At 39.3% G+C, this 22,345-nt stretch overlaps 2 protein-coding genes and 1 long non-coding RNA gene across 10 annotated transcripts; 1 reads left to right on the top strand and 2 right to left on the bottom strand.

The window, feature by feature from the left end:
• Window positions 1–6,008: 6,008 nt before the first annotated feature.
• On the bottom strand, window positions 6,009–11,735 carry LOC113572914 (N-acylethanolamine-hydrolyzing acid amidase). Of its 8 annotated transcripts, none has more exons than XM_027002867.3 (11): window positions 11,457–11,735; window positions 11,195–11,359; window positions 10,680–10,803; window positions 10,413–10,503; window positions 10,120–10,196; window positions 9,684–9,856; window positions 9,054–9,116; window positions 8,856–8,922; window positions 8,293–8,321; window positions 7,632–7,698; window positions 6,009–6,824 (listed from the first exon to the last, which is right to left on the bottom strand). In XM_027002867.3, the coding sequence occupies exons 1-11, from the start codon at window positions 11,624–11,626 to the stop codon at window positions 6,771–6,773; spliced, it is 1,080 nt and encodes a 359-aa protein (XP_026858668.3). In that variant the 5' UTR covers window positions 11,627–11,735; the 3' UTR covers window positions 6,009–6,770. The 8 variants fall into 8 exon arrangements, 7 of the variants coding, with proteins under 7 accessions (XP_026858668.3, XP_026858673.2, XP_026858672.3 ...); XM_027002872.3 differs by having other exon boundaries at window positions 7,632–7,715; window positions 11,457–11,626; XM_027002871.3 differs by lacking the exon at window positions 7,632–7,698 and having other exon boundaries at window positions 11,457–11,626.
• Window positions 11,532–14,401, top strand: LOC145657843 (uncharacterized). Its single transcript, XR_014123726.1, has 3 exons — window positions 11,532–11,657; window positions 13,993–14,111; window positions 14,286–14,401. It is a non-coding gene; the product is annotated as an uncharacterized LOC145657843 (long non-coding RNA).
• Window positions 12,362–22,244, bottom strand: LOC113572901 (solute carrier family 13 member 2-like). The gene is made up of 12 exons (XM_081713976.1): window positions 22,034–22,244; window positions 18,411–18,539; window positions 18,185–18,321; window positions 17,881–18,089; window positions 17,378–17,558; window positions 17,095–17,217; window positions 16,571–16,780; window positions 15,931–16,040; window positions 15,417–15,535; window positions 14,544–14,705; window positions 14,268–14,405; window positions 12,362–14,159 (listed from the first exon to the last, which is right to left on the bottom strand). The coding sequence occupies exons 1-12, from the start codon at window positions 22,133–22,135 to the stop codon at window positions 13,989–13,991; spliced, it is 1,791 nt and encodes a 596-aa protein (XP_081570102.1). The 5' UTR covers window positions 22,136–22,244; the 3' UTR covers window positions 12,362–13,988.
• Between the last annotated feature and the right edge of the window lie 101 nt (window positions 22,245–22,345).

The raw sequence follows: 22,345 nt of genomic DNA on the forward strand, positions 1-22,345 counted from the left end.
ACTGGAGAGAATTGCGGAAGGACAAGGGACATCAAAGACTGGCCAATGGCATACATCCAGCGCTTTAGGCACGCATGCATTTCCCAATCTAAATATAAATAATATGTTTTGTAGCCATAAACAACATAATATAAATTCGGTGCTTTATTTCTGCTTTATTGTGGTCCGTGTACATCTTAATAATCGGATTAATGCACGGAAATGTAAGAAACAAGACCGTTTCTTTTTTCTTTTTCTTTTTTTCTTCGTTTAATGCACGAATAAGAAGAAAAAGAATTTGGCCCTAATTTTCGTTTTGTCGTTTATTGTCTACAAAATAAGAGTTATTCACTTTGCGCTGTGTGCCGGCATGAAATTGTGTACATTATAAAAATTGTAAGACATTTATGTCTTTATTATAGTTAAACAAAAAGTAGGGGAAGCATCACATTTTATTGCCAGGATGAACACTTGGCAGTCACTTGACTAAGCACAAACTGGATGTCTGCCACATTCGACCGCTACTGTTTATATTATAAAATCATAAACGTTTGACATTAGCGTCATAAATTGGCACATGTACGTATGAAGTCGAAGAATAAGTAGAAACTGCCAGTGGTAAACTCTGTCAAGTTCAGGATCCCAGAGAAGACCATTTTAAACTATGTGCCTCAAAGTCAGAGAAATAAGATTCATATGTACCTGCATATTTAATTTTGACATGTACTTAGGCCACCAATAATGGTTGCCACCAAAGTCTTAGGCCACCACTACATTTGGTGTTTTAGCAAAGGTAATGTCCATAGATAATTATTTCTTAGTCCCTTTTAAAAACACAATCAGAAAATGCAGGAAGTTTGTGTGTAGTGTTAAAAAACTGACACCGCCCCTTTTTACAGTATAAACTGTAAAAAGAAACAGTAATTAAATGAATCTATGGGTACCCTACTGTATCATAATTTTACAAAATAATTTAAAAGTTTGTTTTTGTTTTTTTTGTATGATCTGGTGACTGTGGTAGGTAGGCCTACTGCTCCTCTTTAAAGGATAGAGCAACTGTGTCTTACAGATGCTACAGGATGTCAAATAAGTAAATGGGGAGTCTTGATAACTGTATTCTCAGTTCTGCTTAGGTGGCCTGATAAATTGTACTTTCTTTTAAACACAGAAAAAAAAATCACTGTTACGTTGTTAGCATCCCTGCGTCTAGAAAGACTTCCTCTAGAAATCCAACAACACTAATAAAAAATGAACTCTAGAGCGGTAAGATTAAGGTAGATAGCACTTTGACTGAGGTGGCAAGTTTTTGGTAGATGGCCATTTTACCCAACTATATATGGTATAACAAGGATAATGCATTATCTTATAATGATGACAAGGATAATGCCATTTGGTAGTTTCCACTGTCCTCAAAGGGAGCCCACCTGCAGCTCTGTGGACCATTCAGTCGCTTATCCTTGCAAGATCTTGCATTCCCTTGCATACTACCACAGGAGAAGAGAATCCCTGAAGTTCCCTGAAGATCTTCAATATAATTTCCAAGTTGCCAGCATAATGAGAACATAGCTAACACGTTTCGCCACAAGAGACAGTAGTGATTTCTGGTGGTGGAGCAAGAAGTTCACCCATTGTGGAGGTGTTGGATAGCTGAAACCTTGTAGTAACTCAGGGTTGCTCTTTCTGTGGCAGATTGTGGTCCTCTGACCTGCCTCTCTCAAGCATGTTCTTGTCCACCAGTGCTGACCACCAAGTTGGCCTTGTTGAAGAGCTCCGTTTTCAAGAGTGCACTTAGCAATTTTCATGTCCGGTGGAAGCCCTCAAAAGAGAAGAGGCCTTAGGAAAGGCAAATTCAATGGAACTGTTTATATTGAAATCTCATAAAGACTTTGGCCTTAGCATCAGTTTAAAGAGTGAGGTGGGAGGTGCAATTCCCAAACCCATCAGATGCAAGACATACTGCATCTAACATACCAGAGTTTTCTGTATCCACTATTCTGAAGATGTTCTCCAGAGTCAAGCAGTGTCTGTAAAGACTTGCCAGCAACATCTGTTCAGTGTGCTGCACACAACAAATGAACAGGAAGATAAATGCATTCTAAACATGGCACAATTCACTTTGTGTTCTTGGGGAATAATGATAGGGAGGAAGTGTTGACTCATTCTCAGACAATGCTTGGTCTTGCAATACTGGAAATGCAATTAAGAGTGTAGGCTGCATTAATACACTGTTTTGAGTTTTTCTCTAAAGATCCCTAGACAGTTTGTATTTTTCAACCCCTTGAAAAATGACAGTAAACGCAGACATTTCTTTAATATGGTTGCTTAAGATACATTCTGCTAGTCCAGATGCTTTTTAATCTTGTAGACAGTTTTATGTTCTGAAACTTTATGCTTTTCATTTCAGCGATAAAAATTCTGTCCTAGTCCACTGCATATATATCATTTCAGCATGCAAAAGACTTGACTAGTTAAGAGTCAAACCAGGTGTGTCTCAGCTAAAGAAAATGTTAAGTTGATTAGGGAAGGGAAACCCAGCACTGGAACCGAATAGACTAGATCCTCTTATAAAACTGGCCATGAGAAATCACAGATGGAGGTCCAGAGCAGATAATAAAATGGTAACTAAACTTCTGATTTACATACAAACTTTTCTAGAGTCCCTAGACTTCAAGCCATGTAACCACTAGAGTGTTAGAGGATTTTTGAAGCAGGCGGATCCTATTCAAGCACATGGGGCTGAATCTGTGTGAATAAACTTCACAGTTCAGTTGCCTCTATTAGTTAAGTTTCATAGTTTAGCTTCATAAAAAGCTGATTATAAGCCTGCTTCCATTGAAATTATGATACCAGAGGTTGCCAATATATTATGCTAGTGTATGGAACCAATCATTGTCAAATTATTTATGATCTGTATTATATACCTGAGGAGCATGTATGAAATATGGCATCTTCAGTGAAATGACCTCTCTGTGTACACATCACAATGATAAACAGTTTAAGGATAATAATAATAATAATAATAATAATAATAATAATAATAATAATAATAATATTGCCCACAGCTCTAGGTTATATCTCACCTTGAAGTTATGACAAAACTCATATTCGTCTTGCTTGCACTCATGGGAGTGAATGAAGAGATGCAGGGTGTGTCTGTTCAAAAGGTCCTCAGTCACACTGTGGCTCCAGTAACAGCCTCCACCATGAAGTTTATTGGTTATGCAACCATTCTGAGTCATGGGGTCACTTCCAGTATCTTTGTCATCTTTGTCTCAGCATAGCTCAGTCAGGTACGAAAGAACTGAGAAACAGCTGCTCTCCTCAGATGCAGGTGTTTGGGGAGCAATTACACAACAAATATGTAGTTAGGATTCATGAGAACTGGATTGAAACTCTGACTTCTGGCACAGACAAGGTGACCTTCCCTCCCGTGAATTAGTGTGTTTCCTTATATCAGTACAATTTGTTATTTTCCTCATAAGCTATTTCATGTTACAGTGACCTTGTTCTGTATGAAGGTATCACTTGTTGAAGTGTTTGTATCCCTGGAGAACCTCAGTAAGATGAACCTGGTTGCTTCATTGGGGTTGGGCTCACTGGATGCCTGTTCACCATGGCCACCAGAGCCAGGTCAGTGACTATTAGCACCTTCTGGTCGATCACTGTTGCCAGAGGCAACCAGCTGAAGATCTTCTGCAGAAGCTTCAAAATATGTTAACCATGTATCTGGAAATGGACAAGAAATGGTCTTAAAAACGTATTTAGAGTAAAACAGATTACAGAGAATGAAGATGTAATGTTGAAAGGTTCATTACTGCTTGTTCTGAGTCAATCTCAGCAGCACACACTGCAAAATAACAGGCAACAAGGAGACCTCATCATCACAAAGGCTTCAAAAAATGCCAGCGATCAGTCACAAGTCTTTATGACTGTTATGGTGCTAATTGAGCTTCTTTCAGAACCTGCTCATTTAAAATAATTTGGTTGAATTAATCTATACCTGATGTCTAAAGTAGTTAGTCTGCTTTTTTAACCATCAGATTTCCCAGTTAGTAAGCAATAAATAATATTTTTCTTAACCACATACAGAATTTCAGTCAAGTTACTAGATTTATTGCTATCATAATTGGAAAGTGAACATGTTCACCACCACCTGCACAGAAAAATAATTCTCTCTTTGGTCCTGCAGACTTCCTCTTGCTACCACCAGATGGAGCATTCATCAGTTTATAGAAACAGACTGTATAGTCATCGTAATGAAATCTGCTCTGTGGGATCAGGGGAAAATGGTAAACACACTACTATGGCAAGACCTGGGATGTAAGTGAGCATGGGAAATTGAACTAAAGGCCTATCTTATATCTGCCCAACACTTATTTGGTGAAACCATACATTTAGAAGATAACAGAGATAGCAATATTTAAGATGTTGCACTTTTTATACCTAATGGCTATGCAATGCAAAAAAAGAACATTTATTTTTATATTATTGCTCTACCAGTCTAATACCTCAGGTATATTATGTGATCTTCAAGATTTCCTCGATTAAGGTGAACGTCTCCTGGATACACCAATAAGAAGGCAAACAAAATAAGCAGAATGGAGTCCTTGCCTCAGTCCACAACATTTTTGTGAGGCTTTTCCAGGGATTGCAATCCATTCTACATATTTACAAGCAATTAAATAATCAGTGTTTTGAAATCTCATTCATATGGGCCCTTTTCAACCATTCTTACTCAATTATGTCATTTTCTCACACCTAGTTACAAATGATTTAGCCCACATATAATTTAAATAATACATCATACATTATCTTCCCTCTTCAAAAATTGGAGAAGTATCAATTCTAACAAACCAAGAAGATACTCTTCTTAAAAGTTTTACATTTATAACTCAGTTTATGAAATATGTCTGAAAAAGGTCAGAATGACAATTGTGGTGAATTTAAATGAAACTCAAAATGCATTTAATTTAAAGACACATGGTTTTTGAGATAACACCAACTGCTTAAAGCAGTAGTCTTTGGTCCAGAACAAAATACTTGCCTTGTAAAATATTATCAGTAAGTTCTGTAACTGTCCATGTAAGTCACCTAAAATTAAAATGAATTTTAAATGAAGCCTTAACTAACTCTACATACCGAATCAGAGGGTAATCATGGGTGATTCCGTTTAACCTCAGGGAGTGTTCTCTACTGATCTAATAATAAAGGATTAATAATGAAGGATTCATGGCATTCATGATATTTTTTTGCCAGTTTTGGTGAAATCTCTGTAGGCATACCTCACCGTAGGTGTGGTATAATATTATTAATGTTTAATATTATTGATAGTTATGATTGATAATATTTAATACTTAAATATCTTTTGGTGTGTTTTTTGAAAAAATCCAATAGGACAGTGATGGTCTCATCTCCCCCAGGGAATTCTCCAGAAGGCTATATCCACCCTGTATCCTGCATCAGTGACCCGTGGTCCAAAAAATGATCCTGTTGTTCCAAAACATACTAGAGGTCCCTAGATCTGGACTGTGGTTCTTACTTCTTTCTGTGGCAGCTCACTTTAAAAAAAACTAGGCCCAAGGGAATTGGGCTAATAGCTTGATGCAACTACAGGGAGCTTTAAATATGAAATTGATTTTTGCTAAAGGGCAGCCTTTTGCACTAAAGACTTATGTTACTAGCTAGGTGGGCTATGCTTCATTCATGTTAAGTGTAGAATAACTACTACTGCTACTACTACTACTAATAATAATAATAATACTTCCAAAACATGAATACTTGAAACATGCTTAACACTGAAGTACACACACAGGACAATACACTCACTACTCTCTTTAGTAAACACATTTACTAATGCAAAGCAACTTGAACATACTTTACTAGATACTACTAGATACTTTATTCCATCTTTTGTCACTGAAGAAACAGGAAACTGTTCTCATGAGTAGCACGTTTACTGCAAATCTTCAGTGGAAAGTGCTTCTTCTTTTATATCATTTTTGAGTAAGTATCCCAACCCAACACTGATGGGAAACAGAATATATAATACTTTATTAACGAAGATATATATTAACCAAGATATCTAATGCTTTATAGTGCAGATCAACACATTTTTACAATGGCCTTTTCAGCAATTTTGACAACAGGGTTAAACAACAAACGATTTTAGAACATTAACCATAATAAATCCCTTATGTCATTAATGACAATAACATTAAAGGCTTAATACAGTGCTAACCAATCACCTCAGTGTATGACACAACACAAAACCTTTTGTGAATCCAACAGTAGTACATAATACAGCTACATTACATTTTTAGCATTTGGCACACTCTTATCAAGAGTGACATATATATTTATTAATATGAAAACACATGCTTCTTGGAAATCCAGCCCATGACCTGAAGATTGCTAGCACCGTACTCTACCAAATGAACTACAGGAGATAAAAGTTTACATAATTAAGGCGAAGTTCACAAGAATGTGACTTTACGCATCTTGTCACAGTTGCTGTCACACATAAAATACTTCAAATGCAAGACAAAACCTTTAGTCTTGTAGGCCTAAGGTCAAAACCATGTTACAAAGTTACATTAAAACTAAAGTTAAAATTACTCTACAGAAAAACAGTTTTCTGACTATTAAATGAATTTTAAGAGAAGCATGATAGGTTTTCTTATGATGATCAACTTTAAAGACCACTGCTTCACCTTGCAGTCCTTACATTCCCAGTCCATACTACCACTATTCCTCAGACGAATGAAGCATCATGTTTGTATGTGAATTTGGAACTAAAGATTCCAGTTGAAACTATCAGCCCCTTTCCTAATGGACTTGGTGCATGTCTGTGAAGAGAGGGAAAATGGGTTCAAAATGGTAATCGAGTGCTGAAAACGAACAGGGTCCTGGTAAACATATACAGCATCTGTAGGGCCACTCCAAGCAGAAGGAGGAAGTCATGGAGAAAAGCCCCAACAGCACAGTGAGTACTAAGCCTGCTTACTAGAACAAAATACCATCATGTGGTTTTTGTATATTGTGAATCACAAATTGTGATTGGAAAATGTCTTCCAGTATACTAAACAAATGGCTGAGTCCTTAATGGGGCATGTTTGAATTCATTCTAAATTGAGCATGTCTAAATTATTTACAGCAGCACTTTACATTGAGGTCCCCTTAAATAACACATGTACAGCATTAGCTAACATTAACAAATCATGAACTTCAGCATTATTAAGCTGTATGTTATGTCAATGAAATACTGAACACCTGATATATCACCGACTAGTCTTCACAGCTATGCACGGGCAAACAGACTATGAAGCACACTTGAAGATAGTTCAAACATGTAGTGAGTGTCCTTTGGTAGCTTTTCACTTAGTTACTATTACCTGTAGTTTAGTAATGAGAAGTTCATGGTTTCTTAATATTTACTAGTGTCATAAGTAATATTAGTTTATTTTATCACATGAATGCCTGGCTTGGATCACATGAATGCCTTGCTTCATCAAAACACCCACAGAACGCTTCTAAGGAACACCATAAGTACACAGAGCATCTTGGTGTAGCACATCACCAGAACAGCTCCAGTAGAAGTAGTCACTGACTGTATGAGGAGGGGTGTGCCACTAGGTCATGGTGGACACTCTTACCTCCCTGACTATGGTTCTGTACTCCTCTGGCAAGCCTGCGGTCATTACTGTCGTGTAGATGGTGATGCTGGGAACCAGGATACACTGACGTTAGAGAGAAGGTCTTATGATTTAAGCCTCTAAAATAGCCAAAATACTCATTGGGCAAAGCAGTAGAGGAGTAACAGTGCATCATAGCTAAATGTAAGACTCTTGTTGGCATGCCTATTGAGACACTGGGCATAATATTACATTAACTGAATTGATCCGTTAATAAATCAGCCCACAGCAAAAAAGGTCTGGCAGTTACAATTATTTAAAAGCTCACTTGAACAACATAATGTTTTCATGCTGTTCATTCACATAAGAGGGGAGATGTCTGTTAACAGCCTGTGATAAACCCAGCTTTCTGCTTTGTGGTAAGCACATTGCAGACGATGATCTCAAAAGCAGATGCTCTGCTGTTTGATCCCATGGTCCCAAGCGACATGAATTATTGTGCAAGTCCCAAATTTCCCGCTTGTAAGTTCCTCATTACTGTGGTCTGTTCTTTTAATGCCGAATGTTCATAAAGGAAGCGGGGAAATGTGGTATCTGAAATCTGGCTTACTGGACAATAAAAGTGTGATCATGTGACTGACCGTATAGAGTTTAATTGAAGTCCACTGATAATAACCCTTACCTATTGCACACTGGAATCACTGATAAAATCTGTAGAGAGAGACCAAGTCACATTTAGCAAATTGAGTCACTAATCCGTCGACTTATAACAGGCACAAAACCTATTCAAAAAAGACATACAAACAATAAAGCTTCAGCTACAAATCAGCTTGCTTACTAGTGCTGGCAGAGCTTTGGTTATATGGTAATAAGGTATCAGGAAAAATTAAGAAACTAGGCATTTGAATTCTGTGTCTTATGATCACATCTGCCTTGCAGCAGCAAAGTGAACAGTAAAACTGTTCTAAGAGCTATTCACACGTCTGTCTGGTCATTCACCAGAATATCCACAATGGAATCTTTGTGTGCAATACATCGCTACATTGCTTCTTTGGATCTTTGTTATCCAAATGTGGTTACTCCTAATTGCAAAAAACATCTGAATTAAAATTGTAACATAAATTTAAAAGAAAGAAATGTTGCTGGGCTTGTAAAGATGTTTATTTATCTATGCTATACTAATGGGGTTATTACGTAACCTCATGATAATAACCAAACAAGACTAAAATAGATTCAGCTGTTTACCTCATAAAGTGAGCGCATGTTGATGTTATTTTGGCCGGTAGCATTCAACGCTTTAATAGCTACGTCCCTATACAAGCAAAGAAAGTGTAAAAACTATGCAGAGATAGTAGTATACAATGTTACAATTGTACCAAGAATACACTACATACTTTGATCATTCATTCTGCTAGCTCAGACAAAACCAAGAAAAGCACACACCTTCTGTCATCTTGTTTAGGTGCAGGTTGCCAGTGGTCATAGTTCGTTTCAACCCTATACCAGCTACAGCAAAATGTGGTTTAAACAAAAGTGAAAATGTTCATGTCAGAGCAGTTATAACATTACACTTTCATAGGCAGTCATTTGCATAGATAGTCCAGAAGGGCATGTACTCGGAGTTTTAATTGATACATAACTGATGAAGGCATTCAGAGACCTGACATGTCATACTAGATCTTTCCCCCTCAGTGCACCAAATATTCATTTCAAACTTATCATCTTTGTGATGCAATTTCAAAACTAACTTCATAAAGGATCCCTGCTGACACATACAGTTTATTACAATATAATGAGCATGCAATCACTCAGCCTCACACCTCACAAACCATTTTATTTGAGATGCTCTTGCTCTACACCTTAAAGATCACAGAAAATTTCTAAAATGCTGAACATTTTTGCCGCTGGGAGTTAGAACTTCAGGAACAAGTAACACAAACTAGACTTAACTTCTAATGTAACATAACGACTGCCAAATCCAGGTTAGAGCAATATATAAAAAAAGAGTAGTTTTTCCCGGGTCAGCGTGGTTGAAACTGTAATTTGATACTGTTGCAATAAGTTGGCACTTACGCTCCTTTGACCAGATCTAGAGGCCAGATATCTGCAGGCCCGCTCCTGTCTCTGGTAATGACCACACCCTCTCCTGGCTGGACCCCACCCACAATGTAGTACAAGTCAGCGATGATTGGCACTTTAGCCAGCCTCATCACTGCGTCCTGGAAGTCGATGGCATTCTCGAGAGTCTTTGCACACAGGAAAGAAAACACTGCAGTCAGAAATGTATCTGGATACTGCACAAATTTACAGCCACAGAGATATACAACTACACAGAACTAACACCAGTGCTAAGTTGACACAAACAGCCTTCATATTGAAACTGTGGGGGTTATTTCAGCACAGGTGCAGTTTTAAGTGGCGAGTGAATATACCACCCAAATGGATTTAGTGCATCTGTCTCCATTGTTATTAGTGCTGGTGTTGCTGACTTGACAACTTGTTTCTTTACCTCTCTCACAAGCCAGCTGACAGGAGAACTCTTTAGCAGGAATGCTGCAATGACATTTTCCCACCACTGACCTTTATCTGGGAAGACAAAATCCAGTGGTCAAATGCATAAATGTAAAAGACGATGGGTGAGGTAATGTTTGTACTGCCCTTCTGTCACTATCCACGTAGTGAATAATTCTGGGCTACTCACAGTTCCAAAGAAAGGGAAACCCCTTGGATAAGTGGGGAAATGTCTTAGCTAAAAAGAAAAGGAAACACATGATTCAATCAGCTTCACAACTGTGTGGCTACCTCGTTCATCCCCAGACACAGTAAACTTGTTGGCACTTTGCCCAGTCCACAATCCAACATAACCAGCAAAAGAAGTTCCCCTGTATGCCACCTGAAAAAAACAACCCAACAAAATGTGTGGTGTTTCAGTTCATTTTCTTGTTTGACAGACAGTAAAGGAGAGAAACTCCACATCATGTCTAACCAATCAATAATGCGGTAAAGAAGATATGAAATGAGGACTTGGATAATACCAATATGAATATTTCCATCACTGCAGTCTCTTACCTCTCCATTTTTCATGAACAGGATATCAACAGTAAGATTTCTGAGCACATTAAAGTGGTAGTCCAAGTTTCGGCCATGGTAAATATTTCCCTTAGTGTCTTGAGCTACAATGCTGCTGCAGAACCTACAGGACAGAAAAAGAGATTTAAATCCAATTAAAATCCATAATTAAAATAAATTAATATCCAATGTCTGTTTCAGAGTAGAGTGAGTTCTGATCATGAATACAGTGTTTCATTCATCCATACTTTTGAAATGCCTATTTAATACCGAATATGTGGTAGTGGTAGCTCAGTGGTTAAAGTACTTGGGAGGTTGCTGGTTCACTGCCAAGTTTCCGCTTTTGGGCCCCTGATCTAGGCCCTTAACCCTCAATTGCTCAAGTTGTGCTCAGTCATAATTGTAAGTTGCTTTGGATAAAAGCGTCAGCTAAATGTCGTAAATGTAAATATGTAATAAATAAACACCAATGTCTGATTATTGCACTATATAAAGTATAAGTGAGCAATACATACGCAGAAACTTCGTAGGCAAAGTTGAGAAGAACAATGTCAGAGATGTCAGACTCAAAATACGAAGCCATGCCCTTAATCTCGCCCGCGTATGGCTGGGGTACATATTTTTCCAGGGCTCGGACTACAGGGATGATAGCATGGTGCACCCATTTTGGAATAGTCGTGCTTTAAAAAGATAAGAATTATGGGGTAAAATGAACTTCGTAACGTAACGACAATACTTAAATTAACAAATTAAGTGACAATATTGTAACTTACTTACTCAATCACCTCTGCTGCTGCTTTTTTCAAGAATTCTTTATCAAATAATTTCAGCAGCGGTTCCCATCGCTTTTCGGCAGGGTCGTCAAGACTGATCTTTACCACTGGCGGAGAAAAGTTCGCAGCGCAAACTGTCATCCAGATCACCCTCAGGAACATATGTACCTTCATGATGGAAATCCGAAATCGTCTTGCGCCTGTGGTACGAGATTGTAATATGCAGCATCTTTAGCTACCAGTGTTTGCGAAATACAAGAAACGCTCATATCTGGTGTTTCAACTTCCGTATTGGAACAGTACGCCACACCTTTAGCTCAGGGAGTTCACCTTAGTTATTTATATAGACATAAACCGTTGGATAATTGTGAAAATGTTATAGCAAAGCGTCTGGTTAAAACCGCTTTTATACAAAATAGTTACAAAGACTAAGCGATAATGTGGTGGGCTGGACTATCTTGTTGATCCGTACACAACGTATACGAGGTTGCGCAGATTTATTAACCCATATTTATTAGCCTGTATTCAAATGAATGAATTAAGCAATATATGACAGTTATGATCTTGCCTTTACTAGTGAGCCTATAATTTCAGAGAGCATCTACATAAAGGCATTAAGGACATTTGAAAAATAATTTTGCTGTTTCGTTGCATCTCATATGGGTCACCACATTTTTCTTCTTGCTGGCAAACAATAATTAAATAATAAACAATAGTTGTGACTTTTATATAGTCACTGTTAGTAAGTGGCTACTCAAAAAATATTTCCAAACCAGAACAGGCCTACTGAAGTTCAAGTCACAAAACTTAACAAAAACATGCTGAGGGCATGTAGGTGCATTTCAAAAAAGTATTATTTGGTGCTAGAACCTCTCCCAGGAGTCTTGTAAAAAGGCAAGCATTCTGTCGAAGGGGAAAATTGTAGTTTATTAATTGGATTTACCACAAGTATGTAATCTACTTTTCAAGATTTATCGATCTCTTAGTGCAACCCAAGTACGTTAACCTACAGGCCACATTAATCTGAACAGAGAACGCTACGCAATTTCGCATGCGCAAACGAACGCTTCACGAGGCACGCTCATCCAGAGGTAAACAATCAAAATGGAGTCAACAGTAACAATCACTATATTAGAGTTAATGCTAATGTTAATCTACAGTAGAGAATGTCTGCAAATTCGGAAACAAATGAAATAAACCACAAATAATGAACAACAAGTAACTGACAGTACCGAATTAATTTATTTGCTAATCTCCTCGCATCCGCTAATTAGATACTGTAGTTACGATTAGATGACAGTGCTGCTATAGACAACAATGACTGACCCGCTCATTAAAATGTTATTAATTGTGACTGACCTGCACATTAAAATGTTAAAATGAAATTCTCCCATTCTATGTCGTCTGTCTTTCCTTCCCCATAGCGCGAAAGTATGACGGGTGTAGAGTTGGATTGACGTAAAAGTAGCATGAATTCCGATCTGGTCGCAAATGCATCGGAACTGAAAATTCAGTCACTCAAATTACAAATTCTAATATAAAGTGGTTCCACCTCCTAGAAACCCTTAAATGAGAACCTGTCAAAACTGTGATGACATTTATTCAGTGACATGATCAGAGGCTGGTGCATACAAAAGTATCTCATCCACATGCTATACTGTACCAGCCACAATAAAATAGTTATACTATGTATAATAATAAATTCTAACATTAATTCAAATTAATATGCTATAATAGTTATAATAAAATATACTATGCAAGCTGATTGCTGCTAACATTTTGAATATCTACATATCTTACTACAGTACACTGCAGTTACTCACCTCTATATATACATAGAGAGAGTGAAGTGTAGTGAAGTGCACAAAGATTTAGAGAAACAGGACATTTTGGACTGAGGTCCTTCATCAGCTGTGCAAGCAAAGTGCTTCTGAATTAGTGGAAGGAGGAGCCAGTTTATATGAATAAGTAGATGTTTAAATCAACATTCATTCCATGGGGTTCTAAAACTCTAAGAGTGTAGATGAGTTCTTTTTCTTTAAGTTTACTAATTTCATTGCTGAGAAAGAGAGCTAAAGTAATGTAATGTCATGGGTCCTTTAATAGTTGGGTTTTATGGAATTTAATTTTATAAATGGGTTATATGTTGTATTTGGTTTTGGGTAACACAGTGCTGTATGGCAAAATTTAATGTGCTAAATTAAAATGTAATCATTTAAGTATATATATTATTTGTTGTAACATGTGCAGAACGTGGTTTGCCATTGTCTTGAAACAAACACGGATGTCCCTGAAAATGGATGTCTAGATGGCTGCATATTTTGCTCCTAAATGCATATGTACTCCTCAATATTAATAGTGAATTAAATATTTGCATTAAATGTTATATGCTCCTTGTCATATAAGTACATATAAGTGCAAAATCATACTGTCCCAAGGATAGCGGCATGTGTCTCTTGAATCCCAAATCCGTTCCATGTTTAATTCCTAGCTTTGTCTCCTCTTGATCTCCTTCTCTTCTCTTGTTGTTTTTTGCTCAGAGAGGAACTGTTGGAGGCACTGAGGTGAGTGGCAAAGCCGTGGAGGAGCTATTGAATTTGGCCCATGCGGGGAATTCGTTCAGCTGGAATATCGCTACACCCCAAGTGTGGATGGCAAGGTTGGTGCACAGGATCCCGAGTATGTTCAGCACAAATCCGGGCTTGACCTGGAATTAAAGTTACAGCCACATGGTCAAGTAATGTCACACAAGTCACATGACTGATGGAGAGACAGCACTGCTGTTGGAGACTAAGAAAATGTAGTGAGGCCTCACCATGTCCATGATCTTCAGGTTGGTGTAGGTGAATGTGATGGAATTGGTGGGAGTGGCCACTGGGAACATGAAGGTGAAGGAGATGCAGATGGTGGGCGGGACCATGAGGTACAGCGGGTGCAGCCCAATGGTGGTGGCCTGGCCATGCAGCAATAGGCAAGACATACATATCATATGCATAAATATCATACATATCATATATACCATATGTATTCCTGGCAAAAAGGAATTTCTTTTGCACTGTGTCCTGCAATGTCTGTGTGAGTTAAGTCTCACCATGGAGGCCAGAACAGGCATCAGTATGGTGCTGAGCATCGAATTGCTGCAGATCTCAGTGAGCATTGAAACCACTATGCAGAGCACAAAAGAGAGCGCCGCTGGGGGAATGTTCTGCAGGGGCTTGAGCGCTCGCACTACTGACACGGACAATCCAGATGTCTACGTACAAATAAAATACACCAGGCTCAAAACAAACATTAAGGTGAACATAATTTTTGACTTGTGATGATTCTGCTGTATATAGTCACTGGATGTAAATACCCAGATATGACATTCCTTATCTTGGCATTTATCTTTTAGCAGTTTTTAAATTTTAAATCTTTTAGCATGTATTGTTGTGACTAGTGTGCAATTTAGCACTGTGACAACAACTGTTGTTGATGACTGTGCTGCTATATTGTACATGAGGATTCTGGAGAGAACTGGATGACTCAAGCTGTGTATCACTGTTGGGACCTTGAAGCTTGAGGTCAAGGCAGTTGGGGAGTCTGACTAGGGTGGGACACCTGTCAACGCGTAACGCGGGTGTCCTAAGGTGAGCTCGGGGAAACCTCCGGTGGTGCAGAAGGGCAAAAGCTCACTTGATTTTGATTTTCAGTTTGAATACAGACCTTGAAAGCAGGGCCTCACGATCCTTCTTGCTTTTTGGGTGTTAAGCAGGAGGTGTCAGAAAAGGTACCGCAGGGATTACTGACTCGTGGTGGCCAAGTGCTCATAGGAATGTCACTTTTTGATTTTTCAATGTTAGCTCTTCCTATCATTGTGAAGAATCATTGTAGCTTTGTTGGGATCTTGAAACCTGTGTTCAGGCTGTAGCCATGTTGTAGATGATTTGTTCTAGGATGTTTGTAAGTGATGGGGTAAGTGTACCTGGATGCCTCTGGCCAATGCGAAGGTGCCCCCTAACAGCAGCAAGAGGTTCCATGGTAACTTCTTCTGCACCATGCCCCAGGAGAGCAAAGTCTTGGGAGCCCTCAATGAAGGCCTTTCTGGCAACGCAAGCACAAACACTTCTAGGCAAGAGGGGTCATATCTGACTGAGAGGACTGTGTTTTTGGAGACTTGGTTCGTCTGAGACTTGTTTTTCATTTGTTTGTTTGCAATTTTATATTTGTAACTCAACAATCAACCTAGGAACCAAGTAATCAGGAATAAACAATGTGAAAAAATAGGCCTACTTAAATGTGTAATGACTGGACCAAAATGTATGGTTTAACTATATATGCTCTGTAGGGTGAAAGGTGAAATGCAGTGCTCACCTCTTTTTAAAATAGAGTAAGTTATCTGAGTTTGGTGATAGGTACTTATGTCTTAATCTGTATGACTGGAACAGTGACCAAATAATCAAATGACTGATTGAAGGTGACAGACAAACAGGACATACCTGTTAGATTAAAAGAACCAGTCCTGCAGCAGAAGGTTTGAGGAATTTTGGAGGGGATGATAAAGAACAAGATGGCAATGAAAATGCCGACTGTGCCATCTGTTACAAACCTGAAACACAACAAAATACTTCTAACTAATAACAGTTAAACAAAGGGAAAGGAATAGGGAAAAGACAGTTAAAAACATTGTTTGTGAACATTTGAGATTTGGAAGGTTGCATCGTTCAGCATTTTAAGACATTTTAAAGTCCACAATAAATACGATATGATTTAACCAATTGTTCCTCGGAAAACACTTCCTGCTTTAGTAAATACAATGTGAACACACGAAGCAGAAGTTAACTTATCATGTTTATAGAGATTTTTTGGCAGTGAACCTATGGCTGTGTGCCACTTGTGCAGGTGCAAGTTAGTTGACAGGCTAGCAGGGCTGCCTCCTTGTACAGACTATGTTGAAAGTTTTAGTTGCTGACAAAGATTCAAAATTCCGTATTGCTAAAGTAAAAATCAATTATAGTGATAGCTAGCGCAACAAGTAAATAGGTGCCAAGGTTAAACTACAAATTACTCATTTATTTTGGAACCCCGACAGAGGGAGCGTGTATGCTGTGAGAAGCAGCAACAAGTGATAGCACTGACTTTCTTTCCTGGTTGAAAAGCAGTTCGGCCCAGCCAGGCATGAAGCCTGGGTCACGGGTGAACCAGAGCACTACGAGTAGGAGAAAGAGGACCACCACGCAGCCCTCCGCAAAGCTAAAGCTGCCCAGCTTCCTGTATTCAGTCCTCATGAGCTGATGTGCCGCTTGCCTGCTGTTGCCGTTTGTTCCACAGCCAAATGATTTTTTCACACTGGAGAATGACGTGACAAAATGTTCACATGTGAAAAATGTCTACAAAAGAAGTATTTCGGAGTGCAAGGGATGCTGCATTTCGGAAATTAGAAAATGTTCAGCATGGGACTTCCACAAACCAAATGGCTTGACTGAAGCGTTTCAGCCAAATTTACACTGTACCATGTACTATTTTGAAGAGAGCACTGTGTCAGGCTAATGAGAGAAACTGAAAAAAAGAAAGCCCACGACCCTTCATTGAACTTTTTGATTTACTGAACAAAGATCGGGTAGATAAGCTCATTTTATAGATAAGCTCATCTTTCCACTTACTTGAACCCCCAGTACATGAAGTGCAGCCATAAGTAAGAGGTGGCCAGCATGAGCAACATGTTTAAGAAGGAGAACTTAAACCAGCTGGTGTAGTTGATCACATCCCCATTCTCAGGAAACAGTCTAAGCAAAATACAGATGGTGAACCGTTAGGCATAGCATGGGACACGGTTCTTCAGTCATTCCAGAACCTGAAATGATATGTGTTTACTAGTAGGATATATTAGAGCTTTTAGATTCATATACCATCCTAGTGATGGTTAGGAAAGATGGTGCTTATTACTTGTCAATCTGGTTTTTGAGCAAGAGGTTGGGGATGGCCCCGGTGAGGGTGGCGGTGCCGCCGATGCTGGCGGCGTAGCACATGCTCAGGCTCATTCCTTTGGTGAGGTTCAAGTTATTCTGCTGGTGCCTCAGCATCCTCTGCTCAGCTCTAAAGACGTCCTCAGGGCTTGGCTCCAGCTCTACAGGCAGAAGTGGCGCGTGATTCTCTCTCGATTGCGTGGACGGCATGTTTTATGCCTCAGTCTCTGAAAACTATTGGACTTATGTAGACAGAAATCTTTAAAGGGAAATATCATCTCAGTAATTGATTATGCAGCTAGTTACAAAAAGTGGACCTAGCCTAGGCCAAATACTATCAAAAATAACTCATGATGTCACAGCATTTTTTTCAGCAGTGTAATTGTCATTATAAATCCACATTTAAGTAATCTTTTTGCCATATGGACTGGCTTTTAGTCATACGTTATAATGATATTCTTCTGTGTCTCTCTGTGTGCCTACTGATGAACTGGATGTCCTGCTTGGCCACCCTCATGCGCAAAGACTGAGTGGGTGCACTTTGCTGCTGCTCCCAATCCTTGGCTGCATCCTCAGTCTTTCTACAGTACTCCAACACATCATGGATGATGGGCAGCATCATAGTCACACTGGCGATACTCGAGATGAACATGGAGAGGAAGGCAGCGATGCTCATGAACCCCGCCATCAGTCTGAGGGAAAGCGAAGGAGGGAAGAGACAGGGTGGGGTCACTGAGGCACCGCCCATTGAGCAGCTGTGTCCAATAAGTGCAGGAAAGTCTCTTACAGTGCTGGTCTCACCCCCACCAGCATGAGTATGCACAGAGTGAGGCGTTTGTGGAGGTTCCAGTACTCCACAGCTATAGCCACTACCAGCCCACCTAATCCCAACATGGAAGCGTCATTGACATACAGGAGACAGACCTGCAGACAAACCAGAGCCTGGTTAGTCAAGCAAACTCAGTTGGGGTGTATGTGTGTGTGTAGCTGTGTGTGGGGCCATGGGGTTCTACCTGTTCAGACTTCATGATTCCCATTAAGGGGAAGAAGATGATGGGAAGGAGGGCAGTCACAGCCAATGGCACACAGTCTGTACACCAGTATACAGCCATCAGGATGACCACAAAGGCACATTTAGCCTCCTGCAGTACACATGCAGCTCACATGTTCAGCAGAATAAACCTGACACACATGAACAATGACAACAGCGGTGCTGCATACAGTGGAAAGATGTTCTATGCTTAGTGTTCTTTTCATTCTCAAATTTGTTGGTACTTGCTGGCTTTACAATATCCCACCTAGGGCAAACATTTTCTGTTCTTATATTTGACGTCATTTGTCTGAATGGCAGCATCATTCATGGAAGCAACCAAGTTTTGTAAATGAGTTAGATCAAGAGCACCAGACCCATTATGTTGGTGAGTCAAACCTGAAGTGGAATTTCACAGCTTCAGAAAAACAATAAAAGTCCAGAAAATACATGTAATACGTGAGAGACATTAAAGTATTTTTTCCATAAACATACCATCAGGTAGATTCAGAAAGCACATGACTTTAATTGGAGTGATCTTCCTTATGCTTTATCTAAACTTAATATATTTCAGTAGACACCATTTGTTAAAATCATTGCGTGTGTCATTTTTACACACATTTAGAGCTGATATTGTAATTGCCTGTCTTATGCTTAACAAAGTTTATATACAATATTACACTGCCTGACCAAAAAAAGGTCATCACCTGGATTTAACTAAGCCAAGGTAAGAGCCTCCCATTGGATAAGTACCGCATGGGTGATTATGTTTCAGCTGGCAATAGGTTATTTAACCCTAACTGATGCAGTGAGTAGCTTCTCATTTGTTAAACAAGCATGTCGAAAGACACATCCTGTGATCGTGGAAAAGATGTTAATGTGTTTCAGAAGGGTCAAATTATTGGCATGCATCAAGCAGAGAAAACATCTAAAGAGATTGCTGAAACTACTAAAATCAGGTTAAGAACTGTCAGGTTAAGAACTGTCCATTATTAAAAAGTGGAAGGACAGTGGAGAAACATCATCTTCGAGAAAAAAATGTTGTTGGAAAAAAATCTTGAATGGTCATGATCGGCGATCACTTAAATGTGTGGTGAAATCAAAGCGTAGAAAAACAACAGTAGAACTCAGGGTTATGTTTAATAGTGAAAGTAAGAGCATTTCCACACGCACAATGCAAAGGGAACTCAAGGGATTTGGACTAAACATATGTGTAGCCTTAAGAAAACCACGTATCAGTGAGGCTAACCAGTAAAAACGGCTTCAATTTGCTAGGGAGCATATGGAACAATGGAAGAAGGTCATGTGGTCTGATGAGTCCAGATTTACCCTGTTCCAGAGTGATGGGCGCATCAGGGTAAGAAGAGAGGCGGCTGAAGTGATGCACCCATCATGCCTGGTGCCTACCATACAAGTCTGTGGAGGCAGTGCTATGGTCTGGGGTTGCTGCAGTTGGTCAGGTCTAGGTTCAGCAACGTTATGTGCCCAAAGAATGAGGTCAGCTGACTACCTAAATATACTGAACGACCAGGTTTTTCCATCAGTGGATTTTTTCTTTCCTGATGGTACGGGTATATTCCAAGATGACAATGCCAGGATTCATCAGGCTCAAATTGTGAAAGAGTGGTTCAGGAAGCATGAGATATCATTTTCACACATGGATTGGCCACCACAAAGTCCAGACCTGAACCCCATTGTGAATTTTTGGGATGTGCTGGAGAAGACCTTGCATAGTGGTCCAAATCTCCCATCATCAATACAATGCCACAGCGAATGCATGCCATAATCAAAGCTAAAAGCGGTACAACAAAATATTAGTGTGTGTGACCTTTTTTTTGGCCAGGCAGTGTATATACTCATCACCTACTTTATTAAAAACATTTATTTACTAAAAATTTACAATTAGAGCCAATAGCCCAGTGTTGTAACCATTCTTCAACTACAGCAAGCTGTTTCAGTTTCAGACTGCTCTCAACCAATTGGTGACATTAACACATGCAACCCCCCCCCACCCCAATACACTCATACCAGCGCAACAACCAGCTATACCTTCTACCATTCCACTACCATGTCCGTGTCGCAACTGTGTTGAGAAGGATCCGCCATTCACATTCAGACAGCAGTTGTCCTGTGATAGGAAACTTATCACTGATCAGTGGAATAGAGAACAGCTGTTCTCTATAAGTGCTATTATAAGGATAGTCCTATTATAAAGTTGTACCAAATTACTATCCAAAACTTAAAAGCTTTAATGATAAACTTTGGAACAACAAAACTAGCCCCCACACGTTCCCCCTATCAGTATTCTAATAATCAGACATCTTTTAATCAGACTTCCAAATCTCATAGGAACAGAAACAAACATTCCCTATTTTTGGGTCTGGTGCTTTATCACCAGAATTTCCTAATGTTATTTGATTAGATAACAGGTGCAATGACTATGTGAGCTAAACCATCATTTACCTTTTAATTTTAGTGTACAGGACCGAGTGCAAGCCTTAAGATTTCCTATTTTTATATAGACTGAAATATGAGATGTCAAAGCGCAACCTGTCAGAGTAACAGTTGATACACAACATTTGCACATCACCACAACATACGAATCAAAACTGTAAGGTGGGCTTGAACCCAGGTCAGCTAGGTGATGACATGGACAGCCTACTGTGTGAGCAAACACACGCTAACGATGGCGTTAAACTAACCACCACACCGAGCGTGGAAAAAGGGAGAACAAAGGACGCCATGGGAAGAATGGCAACCCCAATACAGTGGGGAAAACCAAACTAAAACTTTCCAAACAAAACCAGAAAATGGGGAGGAACTTGAATGGCTAAGGGAAGCCTCAGGTGAGAGACAGACCCGAGAGGGGAGGGGATGTGTAAAAACACAGACACCCCCACAGGGTAGAAATGAGGTGTAGCACAAGAGCTCACAAACCTCAATACCTGAAGTTACCAGCTAGGAACTTTGCTCAGAACTTTGCTCAAAATTTTAGCAACAACCCAGCACTGGGTCACTGGGCTTATATAAGGTCTAGCCCAGCTGTTGGGCATCAAGCCTGATTAGTAGCGTGGTTGACATGAGGCCTCCCTCTGGTGGCCAGAGGGGGCCTTGGCCTGGAGCCAACCCTTACAAAAACATTTCATTTGTCATTTTTAAAGAAATGAACATTATTTTCATTTTCAGTAGCTAAGATAATGTGAAATCTTCAGGGAGGTCCATTAGGTGGTGCCTAGCCTTTAAAATCTACACTAATCAGTGCTTTATTTGTAATTTCAGTATTGATTTGGTGCTTAGAATATGTGCTCATGCCACAATAAAAGTCCTCTTTTGGAAGCTATTTTAATGCCCAAGCCTTTTCCAAGTAAAAGGCCATTTGTGTAGATGATATAGATATCAGGGCCATTCTAAATACAATCAAGACAACTAAATTTAAAAGAAGTGTTTCAGAACTAAGAAGGTGCTATCACAGATGCTCTTAAACTCTTCATGTCTATCAGGTATCAGATACCATAGGTGGTAAAACACCTCCAGATACACACATACATACCTCATCCACATACACTCCCCAGGTTTAAATTCCTACATATACACACTTATTCTTACCAAGGTATTGATAATGAGTGGTAAAGGCATGATCAGCAGAGGTGTCAGGAAGATGACCAGGTAATTTCTATAATCCCACAGAGTTCCTGAGCAGTTTTCCATAATCCAGCCGTACCCAGCAGCACAGAGAATGAAGAAACCTCAGAATGAATATTTTATGAAGTGATTTATGATATAATTGCAGGTAGAAAACTGCATAAAATAGAACATGAGTATATATAACCCCTGTGAACAAAATTAAGCATTAACTTTTGTTGGTCACAAGGGTACAGATAAGGAAAGGCAATGGGTACATACAGTACTTGAATGATG

This window comes from Electrophorus electricus, chromosome 5 (genome assembly GCF_041902795.1).
Source record: "Electrophorus electricus isolate QZ-2024a chromosome 5, ASM4190279v1, whole genome shotgun sequence".
In the NCBI taxonomy this organism is placed as follows: Eukaryota; Metazoa; Chordata; class Actinopteri; order Gymnotiformes; family Gymnotidae; genus Electrophorus; species Electrophorus electricus.

Excerpts from the sequence above, each read along its gene's own strand:
- LOC113572914 (XM_027002867.3), bottom strand. The coding sequence starts at position 11,626 with ATGAAGGTACATATGTTCCTGAGGGTGATCTGGATGACAGTTTGCGCT. Across the intron at positions 9,857-10,119 it reads TCAGCTGGCTTGTGAGAGAG|ACTCTCGAGAATGCCATCGA; the intron begins GTAAAGAAACAA and ends CTGTGTGCAAAG. Across the intron at positions 8,322-8,855 it reads ACATGCGCTCACTTTATGAG|ATTTTATCAGTGATTCCAGT; the intron begins GTAAACAGCTGA and ends CTCTCTCTACAG.
- LOC113572901 (XM_081713976.1), bottom strand. The coding sequence starts at position 22,135 with ATGGAAAACTGCTCAGGAACTCTGTGGGATTATAGAAATTACCTGGTC. Across the intron at positions 16,041-16,570 it reads CTTTTCAACCAGGAAAGAAA|GTTTGTAACAGATGGCACAG; the intron begins GTCAGTGCTATC and ends GTTGTGTTTCAG. Across the intron at positions 14,406-14,543 it reads TGCCTGTTCTGGCCTCCATG|GCCACCACCATTGGGCTGCA; the intron begins GTGAGACTTAAC and ends CTGCATGGCCAG.